This window comes from Abramis brama, assembly GCF_963993115.1.
Source record: "Abramis brama genome assembly, chromosome: 21".
NCBI lineage: Eukaryota > Metazoa > Chordata > Actinopteri > Cypriniformes > Leuciscidae > Abramis > Abramis brama.
In genome coordinates, this window is record NC_139983.1 from 25,736,756 (window position 1) to 25,752,894 (window position 16,139).

Sequence of the window (16,139 nt, forward strand, 5' to 3'; positions counted from 1 at the left end):
TCATCCACCTTTCCTACAACTTCATTTTGGCTATGTGTGAATATTTGTGCTTTCACATGAGAGTATGAAATGTGTGAAATTCAATCACTGACAAAGTTCTTTATAAGTAGTATAAATACATTATTACACATATTACAGCTACTATTACACAGTGCTTAAAATGGCTGGCTTGCTGATCAGTGCCCTGACTATTGAACTAGGGAGCTGATTGAGATGCACCCCTCTTGTAATGCCCGTTATAAAAAAAATTATTCTAGATAATGAAAATAACTTTTTAAAATTAAAGATATTATTTTAAATACTCAAAATAACTTTTGTGGGTTATGCTAGCTACAAACGTGCAAGGTTAGCAGTTTTATCAGTTAGCAGTACGCTAAGCTAGCTAGCTTATTGACTAGCTGAATACAAAGTTAATAGCCTCATCGACTGGCGATATGCTATGCTAGTATGTTAATTGGTTAGCTTGATTCACTGAAATGATAGCTGATTCCTCAATTAGAGGAACTTTTCAGTCATTTAACAATTGTACTTTATAAAAGATAGATTAAAATTCTTCTCACATTTTCAAGGGTTAGGGATGTTATTTCACTATTTAAACTATTTAAGAGTGTTCAATTTCACTATTATGGGTTATCGTTTTGTAGCAGTGCTAGCTACTACAAATAATGGTGTATAATTTATCCGAGTTTGTGTGCAAGGCTAGCAGGCTTGTCAATTAGCAGCATGTTTGTCAATTAACAGTATGCTAAGCTAATATGCTAACCTGTTAGCTTGCAGGCTACCAGAATAAACATAGAACATGAAATGTTTAACTGGTAATTAATAACATACATTCTTTGTATTATTAAAATAGTTAAGAGAGTGTACATCATAATATGCACTGTCCTTGTTTTGTTACGTCCCTCTGTTCATGTCTGTTGTCTTGGCTGCATGTGTGCATTTGCTTTCTCATGCATTTGCATTCTTTTGCTGACCTCTGATCTAGGCACATTTTCCCTTTCTGACTTTTACAAGGAAGTTATCTTTCTTTGTTGTTGTATTCATGATTGTATGAGTTCATCAGAATTTTTTTTTGTTTGTAGATGGAATGGGTCGAGTTCTGGCTCAGGACGTCTACGCCAAAGACAACCTGCCTCCTTTCCCTGCGTCAGTTAAAGATGGCTATGCTGTTCGAGGTGATTACTCCTTTCTGCCAAATTCACACAATCACACAATAAGTCTTGTTTACCCCTTTTCCACCCAAATGGTGCTTTTTACTTGCTGGAACCGTGCTCGGTCTGGAGATTTTCCAACCTCTCTCAGTCTGTACCGCATTTATATTGACTTAAGAGCAGAGCGATCACATAACTGATTATATAATATAACCTGCCCATAAATATACATTTGCACATTCAGTGTTCAGGGTAGTTCACATTGCCCAAACAAACACAAACAGTTTTATACCATCATTAAATGTGTAGGAGGTAAATACATCAACAAATCAAATCTATATACATAATTTCACACATATTATGTTTGCAGTTCAACAACAAGTTGACCAAGTTTAAAGGGCAGATTTTGCGGTCCGCAACCTTTTGGAACAGGGCCAAATTGGCACCTGCACTGTGTCGATAAAAAAGGTGTAATTGATATATTCATTAGAACTTATGATTATTTCCCTTTTACCCATAATACTTTATCATAATAAGCTTAATAGGATATAACAACCTTATTCTTAACCTTATTACCATTAGAATCTCATTCACCAAACCTGTAAACCTGCTGAAAATAACTCTGTGAGTTATTCTTTTTACTGTTTTTCAGCTGCTGATGGCCCTGGTGATCGCTTCATCATCGGGGAGTCTCAGGCTGGGGAGCAGGTGAGTTAAGCTAACACTCACTAGTCTTCTTACACTGTTGTGCCATGAAAACCTGATGTGAACATGCTGAGTTTCTCTTCCTTACACATGGAAATGCCTGCTTTTGCACTGGCACCTTGCATCTGCAGGATACTTGTGTGCTCAGATGGCAAGAAAACTCAGAATCAGTGAGCGTGTTTAATGAGTGCGTTAAACAGAGAGAGAGAGAGGTGGGGGGGGGGGGGAGGGGGAGATCCCTGTGGGCTGTGTGCAGCAGAGTGCAGGCCAGCACTCCAGTGCTCATGGCTGACGTCCACATTAAAATGAACATGCAAAGTGTGTGTTTGCATTTGTGTCTTGGGTCATTCTGTTGTACTGTTGCTTTCTCAGCTGATGCCATACAGATAACAATGTACTATATGTATGTATGTGTTATTTTATGTGAATAAACGCAATTTAACCCAGTATCAGAAGGACAAAACATCAGTGTATTGCTTCCACACCAAAGGCGTACACATGTATGTTTTTTTTGATACAGTGGTGAAGGGTCTTTTTCTGTGTGTAGCCCACTCTCACAGTTATGCCAGGCCAAGTGATGAGGGTGACGACAGGTGCTCCTATTCCATGTGGTGCAGACGCTGTAGTGCAAGTAGAAGACACAGAACTGCTACGAGAGTCTGAAGACGTAAGTATATCACATTCTCAACCACAAAATAATTGTAACTATTATAATTAATATATAATATTTCAAAATAAATGGAAATAAATAAATAAAACTTCTAATAAATAACTTTGAACTTACTCAAAATTAACCACATCCCTAAAATAATAGCCATTATTTACATCCCATATCCATTTATATATATAAAAAAAACCAAAAAAAAAACCACTAGTAATCTACAACTATATAATTACAATAAATTATACAGAAGGATTTTTAAGGTAAATATTTAAGGAAAAATGTTTTGTGTCATGGTTTTAATAAGGATAAATCAAGAAACACAACACATAAAACCTTTTAAAAAGTGTGTAGGAACTTTGCATATAAATGAAAGTCCAGTGTCGTTCATAAGTGTACAGGTGTCTGGTTATGGGTTGGTTATGAATTACCAACCCATGGTTGGTTATGAATTACAGGGTACAGAGGAGCTGGAAGTGAGGATCCTGGTTCAGGCCCGTCCAGGACAGGATATCAGGTGAGTTGGACTGTAGTTTGCTTCCTCAAGAAAAAAAATACTTTTTTTAAACCTAATACTTACTTTTTAATTCGATTTTTACTGTATTTTCCCATCTTAGCTATTTCGCTGCCAGCATTTTTTTTTTTTTTTTTCCCAGCCACCTCCAGAGTTTTTGATCATTTTCATAAAAAAAAATGTCATGGCCCCCAGAACATTTTGTTGTATCAATATTTGAACATTTAAACAACAACAACATGAAAAATGGATTTAATTGCTTTTAATTTTTGACCAATAGGTGGTGCTGCCACCAAATTAATATTGTGTGGTCAGTGTGAGGTGACAATGACACATACAAAGTTTGGTGTCAATACGTACAGTGAGGAAAATAAGTATTTGAACACCCTGCTATTTTGCAAGTTCTCCCACTTAGAAATCATGGAGGGGTCTGAAATTGTCATCGTAGGTGCATGTCCACTGTGAGAGACCTAATCTAAAAAAAAAAAATCCAGAAATCACAATGTATGATTTTTTTAACTATTTATTTGTATGATACAGCTGCAAATAAGTATTTGAACACCTGAGAAAATCAATGTTAATATTTGGTACAGTAGCCTTTGTTTGCAATTACAGAGGTCAAACGTTTCCTGTAGTTTTTCACCAGGTTTGCACACACTGCAGGAGGGATTTTGGCCCACTCCTCCACACAGATCTTCTCTAGATCAGTCAGGTTTCTGGGCTGTCGCTGAGAAACACGGAGTTTGAGCTCCCTCCAAAGATTCTCTATTTGGTTTAGGTCTGGAGACTGGCTAGGCCACGCCAGAACCTTGATATGCTTCTTACAGAGCCACTCCTTGGTTATCCTGGCTGTGTGCTTCGGGTCATTGTCATGTTGGAAGACCCAGCCTCGACCCATCTTCAATGCTCTAACTGAGGGAAGGAGGTTGTTCCCCAAAATCTCGCAATACATGGCCCCGGTCATCCTCTCCTTAATACAGTGCAGTCGCCCTGTCCCATGTGCAGAAAAACACCCCCAAAGCATGATGCTACCACCCCCATGCTTCACAGTAGGGATGGTGTTCTTGGGATGGTACTCATCATTCTTCTTCCTCCAAACACGTTTAGTGGAATTATGACCAAAAAGTTCTATTTTGGTCTCATCTGACCACATGACTTTCTCCCATGACTCCTCTGGATCATCCAAATGGTCATTGGCAAACTTAAGACGGGCCTTGACATGTGCTGGTTTAAGCAGGGGAACCTTCCGTGCCATGCATGATTTCAAACCATGACGTCTTAGTGTATTACCAACAGTAACCTTGGAAACGGTGGTCCCAGCTCTTTTCAGGTCATTGACCAGCTCCTCCCGTGTAGTTCTGGGCTGATTTCTCACCTTTCTTAGGATCATTGAGACCCCACGAGGTGAGATCTTGCATGGAGCCCCAGTCCGAGGGAGATTGACAGTCATGTTTAGCTTCTTCCATTTTCTAATGATTGCTCCAACAGTGGACCTTTTTTCACCAAGCTGCTTGGCAATTTCCCCGTAGCCCTTTCCAGCCTTGTGGAGGTGTACAATTTTGTCTCTAGTGTCTTTGGACAGCTCTTTGGTCTTGGCCATGTTAGTAGTTGGATTCTTACTGATTGTATGGGGTGGACAGGTGTCTTTATGCAGCTAACGACCTCAAACAGGTGCATCTAATTTAGGATAATAAATGGAGTGGAGGTGGACATTTTAAAGGCAGACTAACAGGTCTTTGAGGGTCAGAATTCTAGCTGATAGACAGGTGTTCAAATACTTATTTGCAGCTGTATCATACAAATAAATAGTTAAAAAATCATATATTGTGATTTCTGGATTTTTTTTTTTAGATTATGTCTCTCACAGTGGACATGCACCTACAATGACAATTTCAGACCCCTCCATGATTTCCAAGTGGGAGAACTTGCAAAATAGCAGGGTGTTCAAATACTTATTTTCCTCACTGTATTTCGCAGTTACAGCCTCAGAATCAGCTTGGCACCATGCCAACAATTTCGTTGATGTGTTATTTGATAAAGGTTTTGTCTATCAAAAAGCATTTAATAAATTTTTGCCAATGTGGACTGAAGATGATCTGAGCCAGTTTTGGTGAAAATTGGACCATCGGTCTAGGAGGAGTTTGAAAAAGTAGGTTTTCAAAGAAATTTGACCAACAATGGCATAATTGGTATCATTGTTCTCGCAATGACTCAAGGAATCCATCAAGTCAAAATTGATCAAAATATCATCAAAACGCAATAAAATTTATCAAAAGGCATTAAAATGAATCAAAAGCTTTTAGCATTTTTTTTTAAATTTCATTTTAACTTTTGACCACAAGGTGGCTCTGTCTCAACTTTTTGAGTAGCTTCAGGGCACAGTGCCGATGACACTTGCCGTGTTAAGCCCAATTTATACTTCTGCGTCGAACTCATGGTGTAGCTACGTCGTAGGCTGTGTGTAGCGCGCGTACCCTGACGTGCACCTCTCCAAAAATGTAACAACGCGTCAACTCTACGTGGACGCAAGCGCTGTGATTGGTCTGCTAGAACCCCTCCCTCGGGTTTCACATGCTCCCTCTGCATGTGTAATTGCGCGTCAACGCGGACAACGACGCAGAAGTATAAATGAAAACCAACGCGTAGTCTATAGCGTAGAGGCTCCGGCGTAGGTCCGACGCAGAAGTATAAATCAGCCTTTAGTATCGATACGACAATACGTTTATAAAATGGAGCATTTTACGTCAAAATTAAAAATGGTCGGCATCCAAAATAGGCCATATGGGAAAATTGGGTATTGTTCGACAAACGTTGTTGATTTTTGGCAAACCATTCAGAAGTTATAAGCAAAAATAGCCATTTTTTTTATATCTCTTGACCAGTTAGAGGCGCTGTGCCAAAACACTGCATATAGCCTCAGTTCATGCTTGTGATGACATGTACCAAGTCTCAAGTCTCTATACGCTCAAGTGTTGCGGAGATATAGCCTCACATCCATTTTTATTTTGTCAAATTCGTTTTTTGAGAACTGTTGGGTTTATCAAAATTTTTAACCTTTTAACCTTCGGTGCTTGGCCCCTAATAACTGTTTTCTATTTGGATATATTTTAAAATCAGAATTTATTTAAATAAGAATTTTTGTAACATTATAAATGTCTTTACTATTACTTCTATTCAATTTAATGCATCCATGCTGAATAAAAGTATTAATTTCTTTTAAAAAAACGGTAGTGTATGTGTACATAATATCATGTTTGATGCTTTATGTGAATATTCTTAATCAGGCTCATTTGTTTAGAATAATATAAACTGGTATTTTAAATGCTGATGTTAAAGTCTAGTCACTTGCTTGTGTCACACACAGGCCTATAGGTCATGATATCAAGCGTGGAGAGTGTGTGTTGGCTAAGGGCACTCACATGGGTCCATCTGAGATCGGCCTCTTGGCCACTGTAGGAGTCACAGAGGTGGAGGTGCAGAAATTCCCAGTTGTAGCAGTCATGTCCACTGGCAATGAGGTAGGGCTTGCTTTGTTACTCTCTTTTGCTCATGGTCATTTAAAACGAGTTTGAACGTGTTTATATATGCTTATGTGTGCAGTTGTTGAACCCTGAGGATGACCTCCACCCAGGCAAGATCAGGGACAGTAACCGATCCACACTGTTGGCCACCATTCAGGAGCACGGCTACCCCACCATCAACCTCGGCATCGTCGGAGACAAGTCAGCATCCCTCCTTTACCGCCCACACACAAGCATACGCACACGCACACACACTCACACAGTCAGCTTTGCACATATCTAAATCTTTCCAACCTCAGCACTCCTCTGAAACTCCAGCTCATATATTAGAATCGATACAGGATCATACAACGTCTCAGCAGAATTTACCGGACGACAGCACTTCCTGCAGTCTTCTGAAGTATTTTTCCACCGTTATTTGTCTTCACATACATATACTGTAAGGATGTTTACAAAAACATGTATAAGGAGCAACTACAAATAGGTTTACATTGAAAGTATCAGTGATGAAAAACGAGTTTGACTGAAGTATTTAATGCATTTAGTATAAATATAAAATATAACAAGATATTGTGTATTTTGAAATGTATTATTTATTGCTTTATGTAATTCTGCTGACATATCCAATGAAGTCTATAAAAAAAAAAAAAAAAAAAGTAAGGACAGTAGAAGAACAACAGTTTTGTTTTAATTTTTTTTTTTTCAGTTGAAATATTGCAGGTTAAATATTGATAAAAAAATAAAAGTTCAAAGGTTTGGGGTCAGTAAGATTTATGCTCACCAAGGCTGCATTTATTTGATCAAAAATACAGTAAAAAACTGTAATGTGAAATATTATTGCACTTTAAAAATAACTTTACTCTTTTGATATAATTTAAAAAGTTATTTATTCCTGTGATGACAAAGCAGCCATTGCTCCTATTTTCAGTGTCACATGATCCTTCAGAAATCATTTTATTATGCTGATTTGTTTTTAAGAAACATTTCTTATCATCAATACTAAAAACAGTTGTGCTGCTTAACATTTTTGTGGAAACTGTAATACATGCTTTTTTTCAGGATTCTTATATGAATACACATTTCAAAAGAACAACATTTATTTGAATCTTTTGTAACGATGTAAAAAAGATTCAAATAAATCTTTTGCAACAATGTAAAAGTCTTTACTGTCACTTTTGATCAATTAAATGTGTCCTTGATGAATAAAAATATTAAATTCAGGTTATTTCTTGCATTCAATTTGCACTAGCAACAGTGTAACGCTGGGTTCACACATACTCCGTTTGCAGTACGCAGTGCAGAAGCAGCACGGCTTCATGTGCTTTCACATATGACACGTTTGCAGTGTGCAACTGATCCTTTGCTGTATACCACAAACACAACATTTATTGAAAAATGCTTTTTCAGCATTCTCTATGTACACATAACAGTTATGCAACGTTTCATAGACTTATTCACGTTTAAGTACACCAATTTAAACAATGTATCATTCAATTCATTACTTCTAGTTTTATATATTAGGTTGCTCAAGAAAGTGGGATAACATTTAAACATACTTTTCTTTTAATGTAACATTTTAAAGTAAAACTTACACATTGACAAAACAGCCGACTCTCATGCCTTTTTTATTTTTGGATTTAAATCTACATACAAGAAATGCGGGTCATTTGTTTTTCCACCTCCACGAAGAGACGACTGTCATCCATTATGTCGCCTTGTTAATCTAAATATGAGGTAAGGTGTAGTTTTCCTTGCTTTACTCTGGGCAAAAAGCCATGTGTTTATTTTTTTATGCGAACAATACACCGTCACTTTAACAGACAGTGCGGAAACAATACGCACTACTCCTGGAACACATTGCCGGACCGCATCTGTGTGCGGTGTGAATGCTATAATCTGTTAACAAGGGCACGGGAAATAAAGTATGTGTGAACCTGGTGTAAGCAAACATTTGACACTTTTAACCAATATGCCAGTAATGGATGTGGCAAAGAGAAAATGGAAGTCATTTGGCATGAACATGTTTTCTAACTCTCCCTGCAGCCCAGACGACCTGCTGAACGCCCTAAACGAGGGCATTAGTCGCGCTGATGTCATCATCACCTCCGGGGGCGTGTCCATGGGTGAAAAGGTCAGTTGATTGGAGTTGTCTGGAAGTGTATGCAAGGTCACATGTTTTAAATGTCTGAGCTTTTCAATAAAGGAATGCGGCCTCACAGATCAATCTGCTTCATGTCAAGGAGAGGATTCCATTGGTTTACCCAAAGGCCATGAGATCTCAGATCAAAACACTTAAAGAGCTTATGCCACAGGTCAACGTGTGTTTTACTGCCATCTAGTGTTACTGCTTGTTTTTTGTCACAAAGCCACACTTGTTAATCTGACCTTTTATTTTGGGTCTTTGCCCAGGCAGCAGTGCACTGACCGACTCTCGCTCTTGATTTTCTGCCCTATTAATTAGAGCTCTTTAATTACCCAATGTTTCACTTCACCAGGCAGGGATAGATGTGTTGTACTACATAAGAGGAGAAACGCAAACACACACACACACACACCTGTAACGTCTGTTTTCTTTTTCTTTTCTTTTTTTCTCAGGACTACCTGAAGCAAGTGCTGGATATAGACCTCCATGCCCAGATCCACTTCGGTCGAGTGTTTATGAAGCCAGGGTGAGTGAGAGAAGCAGTGTTAGTCATACAGAGCTAGACTTGCGTAAAGTCACTGACATGAGGGAGGCATTTGGTTGTGCTCTGGGATAAAACTAACTGCCGAAAAACTCTTAAAAGTGTTTAATGCCATGACCTCCAAAATTTTGGCAAAACTAAAATATTGATAAGAAACACTGCACCCTCACTCCCAAAAGTTGGAAGTACCCTGCCAATCATTTTTCTTCAGCTCTTGCTATTTTTGTGTGCAATATGCATCAGATGGTTTTTGAACATTGGCATGTAATCTGTTTCAAAGACAACGTAAACAGAAAAAGAGCTACATGTTGTTTATATCAGTGTTCTTTTAGTATTATTTATATAGTTCTATAGTTTTTATTTATGTGTTACATTTGCTTTTATTTTTGTTTGTTTTTTCAGTTTTTATTTTAGTTTGTTTTAGTAATTTGTAAATGTCATTTTATTAGTTTTAAAAAATATATTTTTTATTTCAGTTGTATTTTTAGTAATACATTTATTTAGTAATTTATTTATAGTAATGTATTTTTATTTCAGTTAAATAAAATAGTCAACGTTTCTAAGGTTTTTTTTTTTTTTTTTACATTTATATTTTATTTTATTTCAGCTGAAAGGCACAATATGTAAGATTTTTGGATTCAAATATCCAAAAACCACTAGAACAATGTTGTATATTTTGTTGACTTGTGTACTAGTTTTAGCTAAAAATAACACCAGTTTTGATTACATGGCTCTCTAGAATACTTGATTCTGATTGGTCATTTGTGGCATTCAGCTCATTTGAGTTTGATGCAAGATGATGCCAGTGGCGTTAGTAAAAAACAAAAGAGCTTGAGTCTATAGTGGTGATATGATGAGAGTTAACCACATGAGAAGACAACAGAAAATATTAGGAAACATCTGATCGCCGAATGCCCTGATTGACCAATCAGAATTAAGTGTTTTAGAGAGCTGTGTAATCATTTGCGATAATAACCCACTGACTGTACATTTCCTCATGAAGTCTGATTAGGGAATCTATATATATATATATATATTATTTTTTTATTTTTTTTTATTATTTTTTTTTTTGGAATGATTTTGGTTTTTCCTGGAATTCAGAATATTAACGCTTTATTCTATTTCTGTTTCAGTTTGCCTACTACGTTTGCCACCTTAGACATTGACGGTACACGAAAACTGATCTTCGCCCTTCCAGGTACAATACGCCATCTATTTGACATGCAAACAGAGAAGTATTGACAGGAAAAATGTTCTCAGTGAGAACACGTGCATACACAAACCCAGGTGACTGAGTTTCCTGTTTTCCCCATGTATGTATTGTACCAATTAGAACAATTTCCCTTATTCTAAGTATATACATAAACCTACATCTCTATATAGCACCATCTCCAAACTAAATGGTCCCTTCTCCATTCAATATAATCAGCCCACGGTTACCCACTTATGTACCCTTCTGCAAACCTACATTTCCCTTCTTGCCCACTGGCCCGATCAGCTTCCCCAGGCTTGCCCCCATCCCGAGCCCACTGTGCTCCCACCTTATGCCTTCAGAAACCAGGTGGTCGAGGCAGTGGTGACAGTGGCGATTTCTATATTCCCCTTTAAAGGTAATTTCACCTACAGAGACACAGGGGCGACTCTTCTGGAGACTGTGCCCCTGAGTGACAGCGAGGCCAGCAGACTGCCTGTGCCTCCTCCCCCACGAGGAAGTAGGTGCTCTTAATTCAGGAAATAAGCCCTGTCTTCAGCCCGCGCTCAGAAAACGGAAATGGACTTGAAATTTTGACACAAAATCCTAATGAACTGGTTTTCGAAATCAGAACAGGATTTAACCCGAAATCTCTTTTTAGTGCACTTGGGCTCATTTGGGACCAGTATGATATAATTATTACGGACACAAGATATTAATAAAACATGAAAAAGCCTTGTCTAATCTAACAACCTCCAAAACACAATGAAATGAAACATAGGAAATAATATTTTTGTTCTGATTTTCCAATGTGACGCTTTCTGTTCTGTTTTCTGAGAGAAGCTTTGTGTTTTTGCTTTTTCTTTTTTTTTGCGTCCATGGCACTCCTTGTAGTTATTAGTTCTGTTGCAACCTCTCAAAGCCCTTCCGTTTGTGTACCGTGATGTGGCTTAGTGTCTTGAAATTGCTATTTGTCTGAAATAGTCCTGTCCTCCTTTTGCTTTCAATGCCCCCCTTCCCTTGCTGTCGATGTGGTGCAGCACCTCTGCACTCGACACACTCTTCTTCCTTGACTGATTTCAGTAGTGTGCTACACATTGGTCTTCTCAGAGAGTCTTGGGTTGTTTTCACACTTTATATGATTTGGTTTGGTCCGAAACAGAGTTCAATTCCTTCCCCCAGCCCCAGTATTATTGGGCTCCGAAATCTACATGAACACAAATGTGCATTTGCATCATCAACATGAGTGTAGCTTTCACACCAACCTGACAAACTGAACTCTGACATAAAAAAGACTCTTTAAATGGGCAGTTGACCCAGAAATGAAGATTTTGTTATCATCTACTCACCCTCGTCTCGTTACAAACTCGCATGACTTTCCTTTGTCCAAAGAACACAAAAGAAGCTTAGTAAAATCTTTATTCTGCTCTTTTTAATTTTAATTAATGTACATACAGAATGAAAAAATAATAATACTTTTATTCAGCAAGGATATATCAAGTGTTACAAAAGATTTCTATTTCAAATAAATGCTGTTATTTTGAACTTTCTAATAATCAAAGAATCCTGAAATATATTAATATATTATATATTAATAATAATAATAGTAATAATATATTCATATAATACCATTAATATACAGTTGTGGTCAGAATTAATGACACCCCTGGTAAATATGATCAAAAATGGCTGATATATATATATAAATAAAATATTACTTGGCACAACCATTTTCAACATAGTTAATAAGAAATGCACCAAATCATGGCTGCTGAAAATTTAGCTTTTCCATCACAGGAATACATTACATTTTAAGATAGAAAGTATTACTGTTTTTACTGTGTTTTTGATCAAATAAATGCAGCCTTGGTGAGCTTAACAGACTTGTTTCAGAAACATAAAAAAAAATCTTACCAAACCCAAACTTTTGAATGGTAGTGTACAATAATTAGATTTGAGATGGCAGATATTGGTATATTTTCAGCAAATAATGATTAAAATTGCTGTCAGTTCCTCTTGCAGAACTATTGCTTGACTTCAGACAACTTTTTGTGGTACTTTTATGCTGTTTTGTTGTTTATGGAGCTTGACAGCCACTGATCATTGTATACATGAAATGAATGGAAAAGAGCAGCACAAACATTCTGCTAGTTTGGAACGACATGAGGGTAAATAAATGACAGAATTTAAATTTTGGGGGTGAACTGTTGCTTTATAGACATCAGTGGTGCTTTATCAGGAGACAGAACTGATTTCCTATCTACTACTGATCCACAGTTTAGATTCTGCACCCCACAGTCACAGCCATAGTCTTCACCTCAACAGTCATCTCTCCTTTCTCTCTCAGGTAACCCAGTGTCAGCTGTTGTAACCTGTAACCTCTTTGTCATTCCTGCATTAAGAAAGATGCAGGGGATACTGGACCCACGGCCCACCATCATCAAAGCCAGGGTGAGCACAGCCACAAAAGCTTTCGTGACTTGCATTGTGTTTCTGTACTTCTGGGATGTCATCAGTGTGTGTCCTTTTCTTTGCAGCTTTCATGTGATGTAAAGTTGGATCCACGTCCAGAATATCATCGCTGTATACTGACATGGCACCACCAGGAACCACTTCCCTGGGCACAGAGCACAGGTATACATAATTAGTTATGCGTATATTCACAGACACATGCTGTAAGTAACTTGTCTGTATGCTAAATAGCAATTCCCTGCTCTGTTTCTCAGGAAACCAAATGAGTAGTCGGCTAATGAGCATGCGAAGTGCCAACGGCCTTCTGATGTTGCCTCCGAAAACAGAGCAATACGTGGAGTTGCACAAGGGTGAAGTCGTGGACGTCATGGTCATAGGACGGCTATGATGTCATCTTAAGGGGACAGACCAAGTATAGAGCAAGAAAGTGGTGCATGTCCACATATCATTACTATTCTGTAATATGCAACGGCACAGCTAGTTTTTATTGATTTGGGAGAAGTTGATCCAGTATAATCAACATTTCGAACAGACGAATATGTGAAATTTATGAAAATACGACTTCGAAGACATCATAGTATTTCAAAGACAGAAAATATTATACCTTTTAAATTGATAATATATATATATATATATATATATATATATATATGAAATATAAGAGATTTATTCTGTAATATATTGTTATAATTATTATGATTATTAATATAATGATGAATATTATCATATTAAGCAACTCTGTTCTCTTTCATTGCAATTGCTTTGTGTGTTCAATGCTAGAACTTATAGATAGCCGTAGCATTTTAATAGACAGCTGTTGGCGCCTGTCACACATACATCAGAAAGCTTATTTTCTCATCGGTAGAAAATGTGTCACTGAGGAATGAAAAGCTCTTCAAAATGACAGCGGGGACCCCTTTGGATCCCCGACGGGAGCTGGATCTTTTTCATCTCTCCTCAAAGTGCACCAAGGTGACCCAGCTTCTTTCCCTTTAGTATTATATGCTCCATAAAGACTTCATTATGCTTCATAAAGGGTTTACAAAACCGCTTTGCTTGTTGTTTATCTTGTGAGTCGTGTTTATGTGCGCAGTGCCAAAAGCCAGGGCTGTGGGGGGGTGGAGGTCTTGTGGTCATGACGCCGAAAAGCAGCGAGTGTCGCCGGTATCACAGACTTTGTACAGATTGTTTTCGCTAAACGATGATGGGTGAGGGTCTGTGTAAAGTCTGTGCTACTTCAGCGCACACAGAGGCATGTCCTGTGCTACAGGCTACCTCAGTCTGAAACATACTTCATAATAAACTGGCCCTCATAGCTCTGCCCTTATTACTCTCTATTTTACCCACTACCCTTACATTTAAACTAGCCCGGCCCAATCCTAGAGGCTGAGCTCCCTGGAAACTTTTATTTGTTAACTTCGAAGATGAAGACAGCTTATTTAAGTGCTGACAGCCTTTTTAAACAAATTGCATAAAATGTACAGTCAAAAAAAAATGCAAGAGTGATATTGTACAGACAAGTGACCAGCACTCCTAAGGAATATACTATGGTATTGAAAAGATATTGAAAAACTCTGTACTATAATATCATTTTCTGTAATACTGATCTAATGCGAGAATTAAAATTCTTGATCATTATGTAAAGACGTGGTTCAGTTTCTTTTTTTAAATAAACTCTGAAAGCTGATTGAGTTCTCCATATCTGTCATTTATTTTCATGCATGTATGATGTATGTTTATTTACGAAACATCATTTTTTTTAAATATGGACTTAATAAATATTCAATATATTTTTTGATACTCTCTTGAAATATAAGCTTTTTACTTTTAGCATTATTAAAGATCGACATACTAGGCTATATAGCAGGCAAAATGCTGTTTGTCAAGTTAGGTGAATATACAATAGATACCATAGGTGAATTCCTCATACCTGAATGTACACTATTCACAGTGGACAATTTGCTATACCATAAATCTATGTTTTTTTTTGTTTTTTTACTTAACGTTTGGATCTACAATATTAAAAGTGGTTACAATCTAAAAAACTGAACAAGCCTTAAAAAATGCCAATCCTTTAACTCGGTTCAATTGAAACCGACCGGTTTGTAATCGACTCTACGTGCTCAAGGAAAACCACACCTGATTGGACGGTGGAGTTTAAGCATGGTGGATCTGTCCAATCAGAAGCGTCGTCTCATGCGGTTGCCGGAGGCGCTGTTGAGCCGCTCTCCGTCAGTCTCACAGACAGACACACAATACCGAGACTCGAGTCTCTAGCCACAGCGACCCGTCACACAACATGACAACAATCTAATGTGATATTCTGTGAACAAAACCGCTTTTGTTGGAGTATTTTTACATTAACTGGACTAAAAGAACGGCACATCTTACTGAAGAGGTAAGCTAAGCGACACTTTCAAGTTGTTTTGGCCGTTAAAACGCGGCGTAAGTTAAGTGTTGTTTGCAACAGGTTGCCTGGGAAAGAAAGCAGCGCTGCACTTCGGGAAGTGGCCAGCTAGCTTTGTTAGCTATGCAAATATTCAGCATAACCCTAGAACACACTCTCATTTGTATCAAATAAAGCTCTATAGACATTCAAGAGACAGTTTATGAGATTTAAAAGTTATATGTTTCACTGTTTGTTTAGTTTTGAGGGCACGCCAAGCTCATACAACGGCTGTCTCTCAAAACCTAATGAGCTGCCTACCTAGACAGCATTTGTAGGCATCATAAGCGCTTTCTACGCCCAAAAAGTGGCAGTTCATTAGATCTTGAGATAGATGCCCTGTTGTTTGGATTAATAGTGATTATGAAGCTACATGTTTAAAAAGGCAAAACTAGGGATTTAAACATGTTGAAACTGCCCTGAAGTTTCTTCGATCGATACACGGACTGACATTGTTCATCTACCTTCATTACAGCCATTAGGGCACAAATGTCGCATTGTTCCTTCGGGAAGGTTCAGAAATCTGATAGCGCGAGCTCGTCATATTCTCTCTGGTGTGATTACTGGGATACCATGGATCAAAGCTGACATGGAAAGGGCGTTATCGTTTTATTTTATGAGTGAATTGCCCTAAGGGAAGTGAAGGGGAATGATGTATTTCACTAGTCATATTACAGACATCTATAGTTTATGTTGATAATTTGTGAATTATTAAGAGCCTGTGTCATTCATGAAAATGGCCTCGGACTCTAGACACACTGGGCTGTTTACTAGGCATATTAAAAGTGTTTAT

At 37.8% G+C, this 16,139-nt stretch overlaps 2 protein-coding genes across 22 annotated transcripts in view; both read left to right on the forward strand.

The window, feature by feature from the left end:
- gphna (gephyrin a) overlaps nucleotides 1-14,587 on the forward strand; it is an 80,898-nt gene extending 66,311 nt beyond the window's left edge. For 12 of the 21 annotated variants that reach the window (XM_084097734.1, XM_084097752.1, XM_084097748.1 and 9 more), the window contains 13 exons: nucleotides 1,083-1,175; nucleotides 1,804-1,859; nucleotides 2,404-2,523; nucleotides 2,976-3,034; nucleotides 6,396-6,549; nucleotides 6,632-6,753; nucleotides 8,596-8,683; nucleotides 9,148-9,221; nucleotides 10,370-10,434; nucleotides 10,847-10,948; nucleotides 12,776-12,879; nucleotides 12,966-13,062; nucleotides 13,155-14,587. In XM_084097734.1, coding sequence (XP_083953860.1) covers nucleotides 1,083-1,175; nucleotides 1,804-1,859; nucleotides 2,404-2,523; nucleotides 2,976-3,034; nucleotides 6,396-6,549; nucleotides 6,632-6,753; nucleotides 8,596-8,683; nucleotides 9,148-9,221; nucleotides 10,370-10,434; nucleotides 10,847-10,948; nucleotides 12,776-12,879; nucleotides 12,966-13,062; nucleotides 13,155-13,288 — 1,268 coding nt within the window. In that variant the 3' untranslated portion in view covers nucleotides 13,289-14,587. Of the gene's footprint in view, nucleotides 1-1,082; nucleotides 1,176-1,803; nucleotides 1,860-2,403; nucleotides 2,524-2,975; nucleotides 3,035-6,395; nucleotides 6,550-6,631; nucleotides 6,754-8,595; nucleotides 8,684-9,147; nucleotides 9,222-10,369; nucleotides 10,435-10,846; nucleotides 10,949-12,775; nucleotides 12,880-12,965; nucleotides 13,063-13,154 lie in introns of those variants that run through there. The other 9 variants (XM_084097749.1, XM_084097737.1, XM_084097739.1 and 6 more) reach the window with 2 other exon arrangements.
- A 555-nt stretch (nucleotides 14,588-15,142) lies between these two features.
- The window catches only part of pals1a (protein associated with LIN7 1, MAGUK p55 family member a), a 30,969-nt gene continuing 29,972 nt past the window's right edge, over nucleotides 15,143-16,139 (forward strand). The window contains exon 1 of the mRNA XM_084097555.1: nucleotides 15,143-15,298. The gene's annotated coding sequence lies outside the window, so the exon portion shown is untranslated. The remainder of the gene's footprint in view (nucleotides 15,299-16,139) is intronic.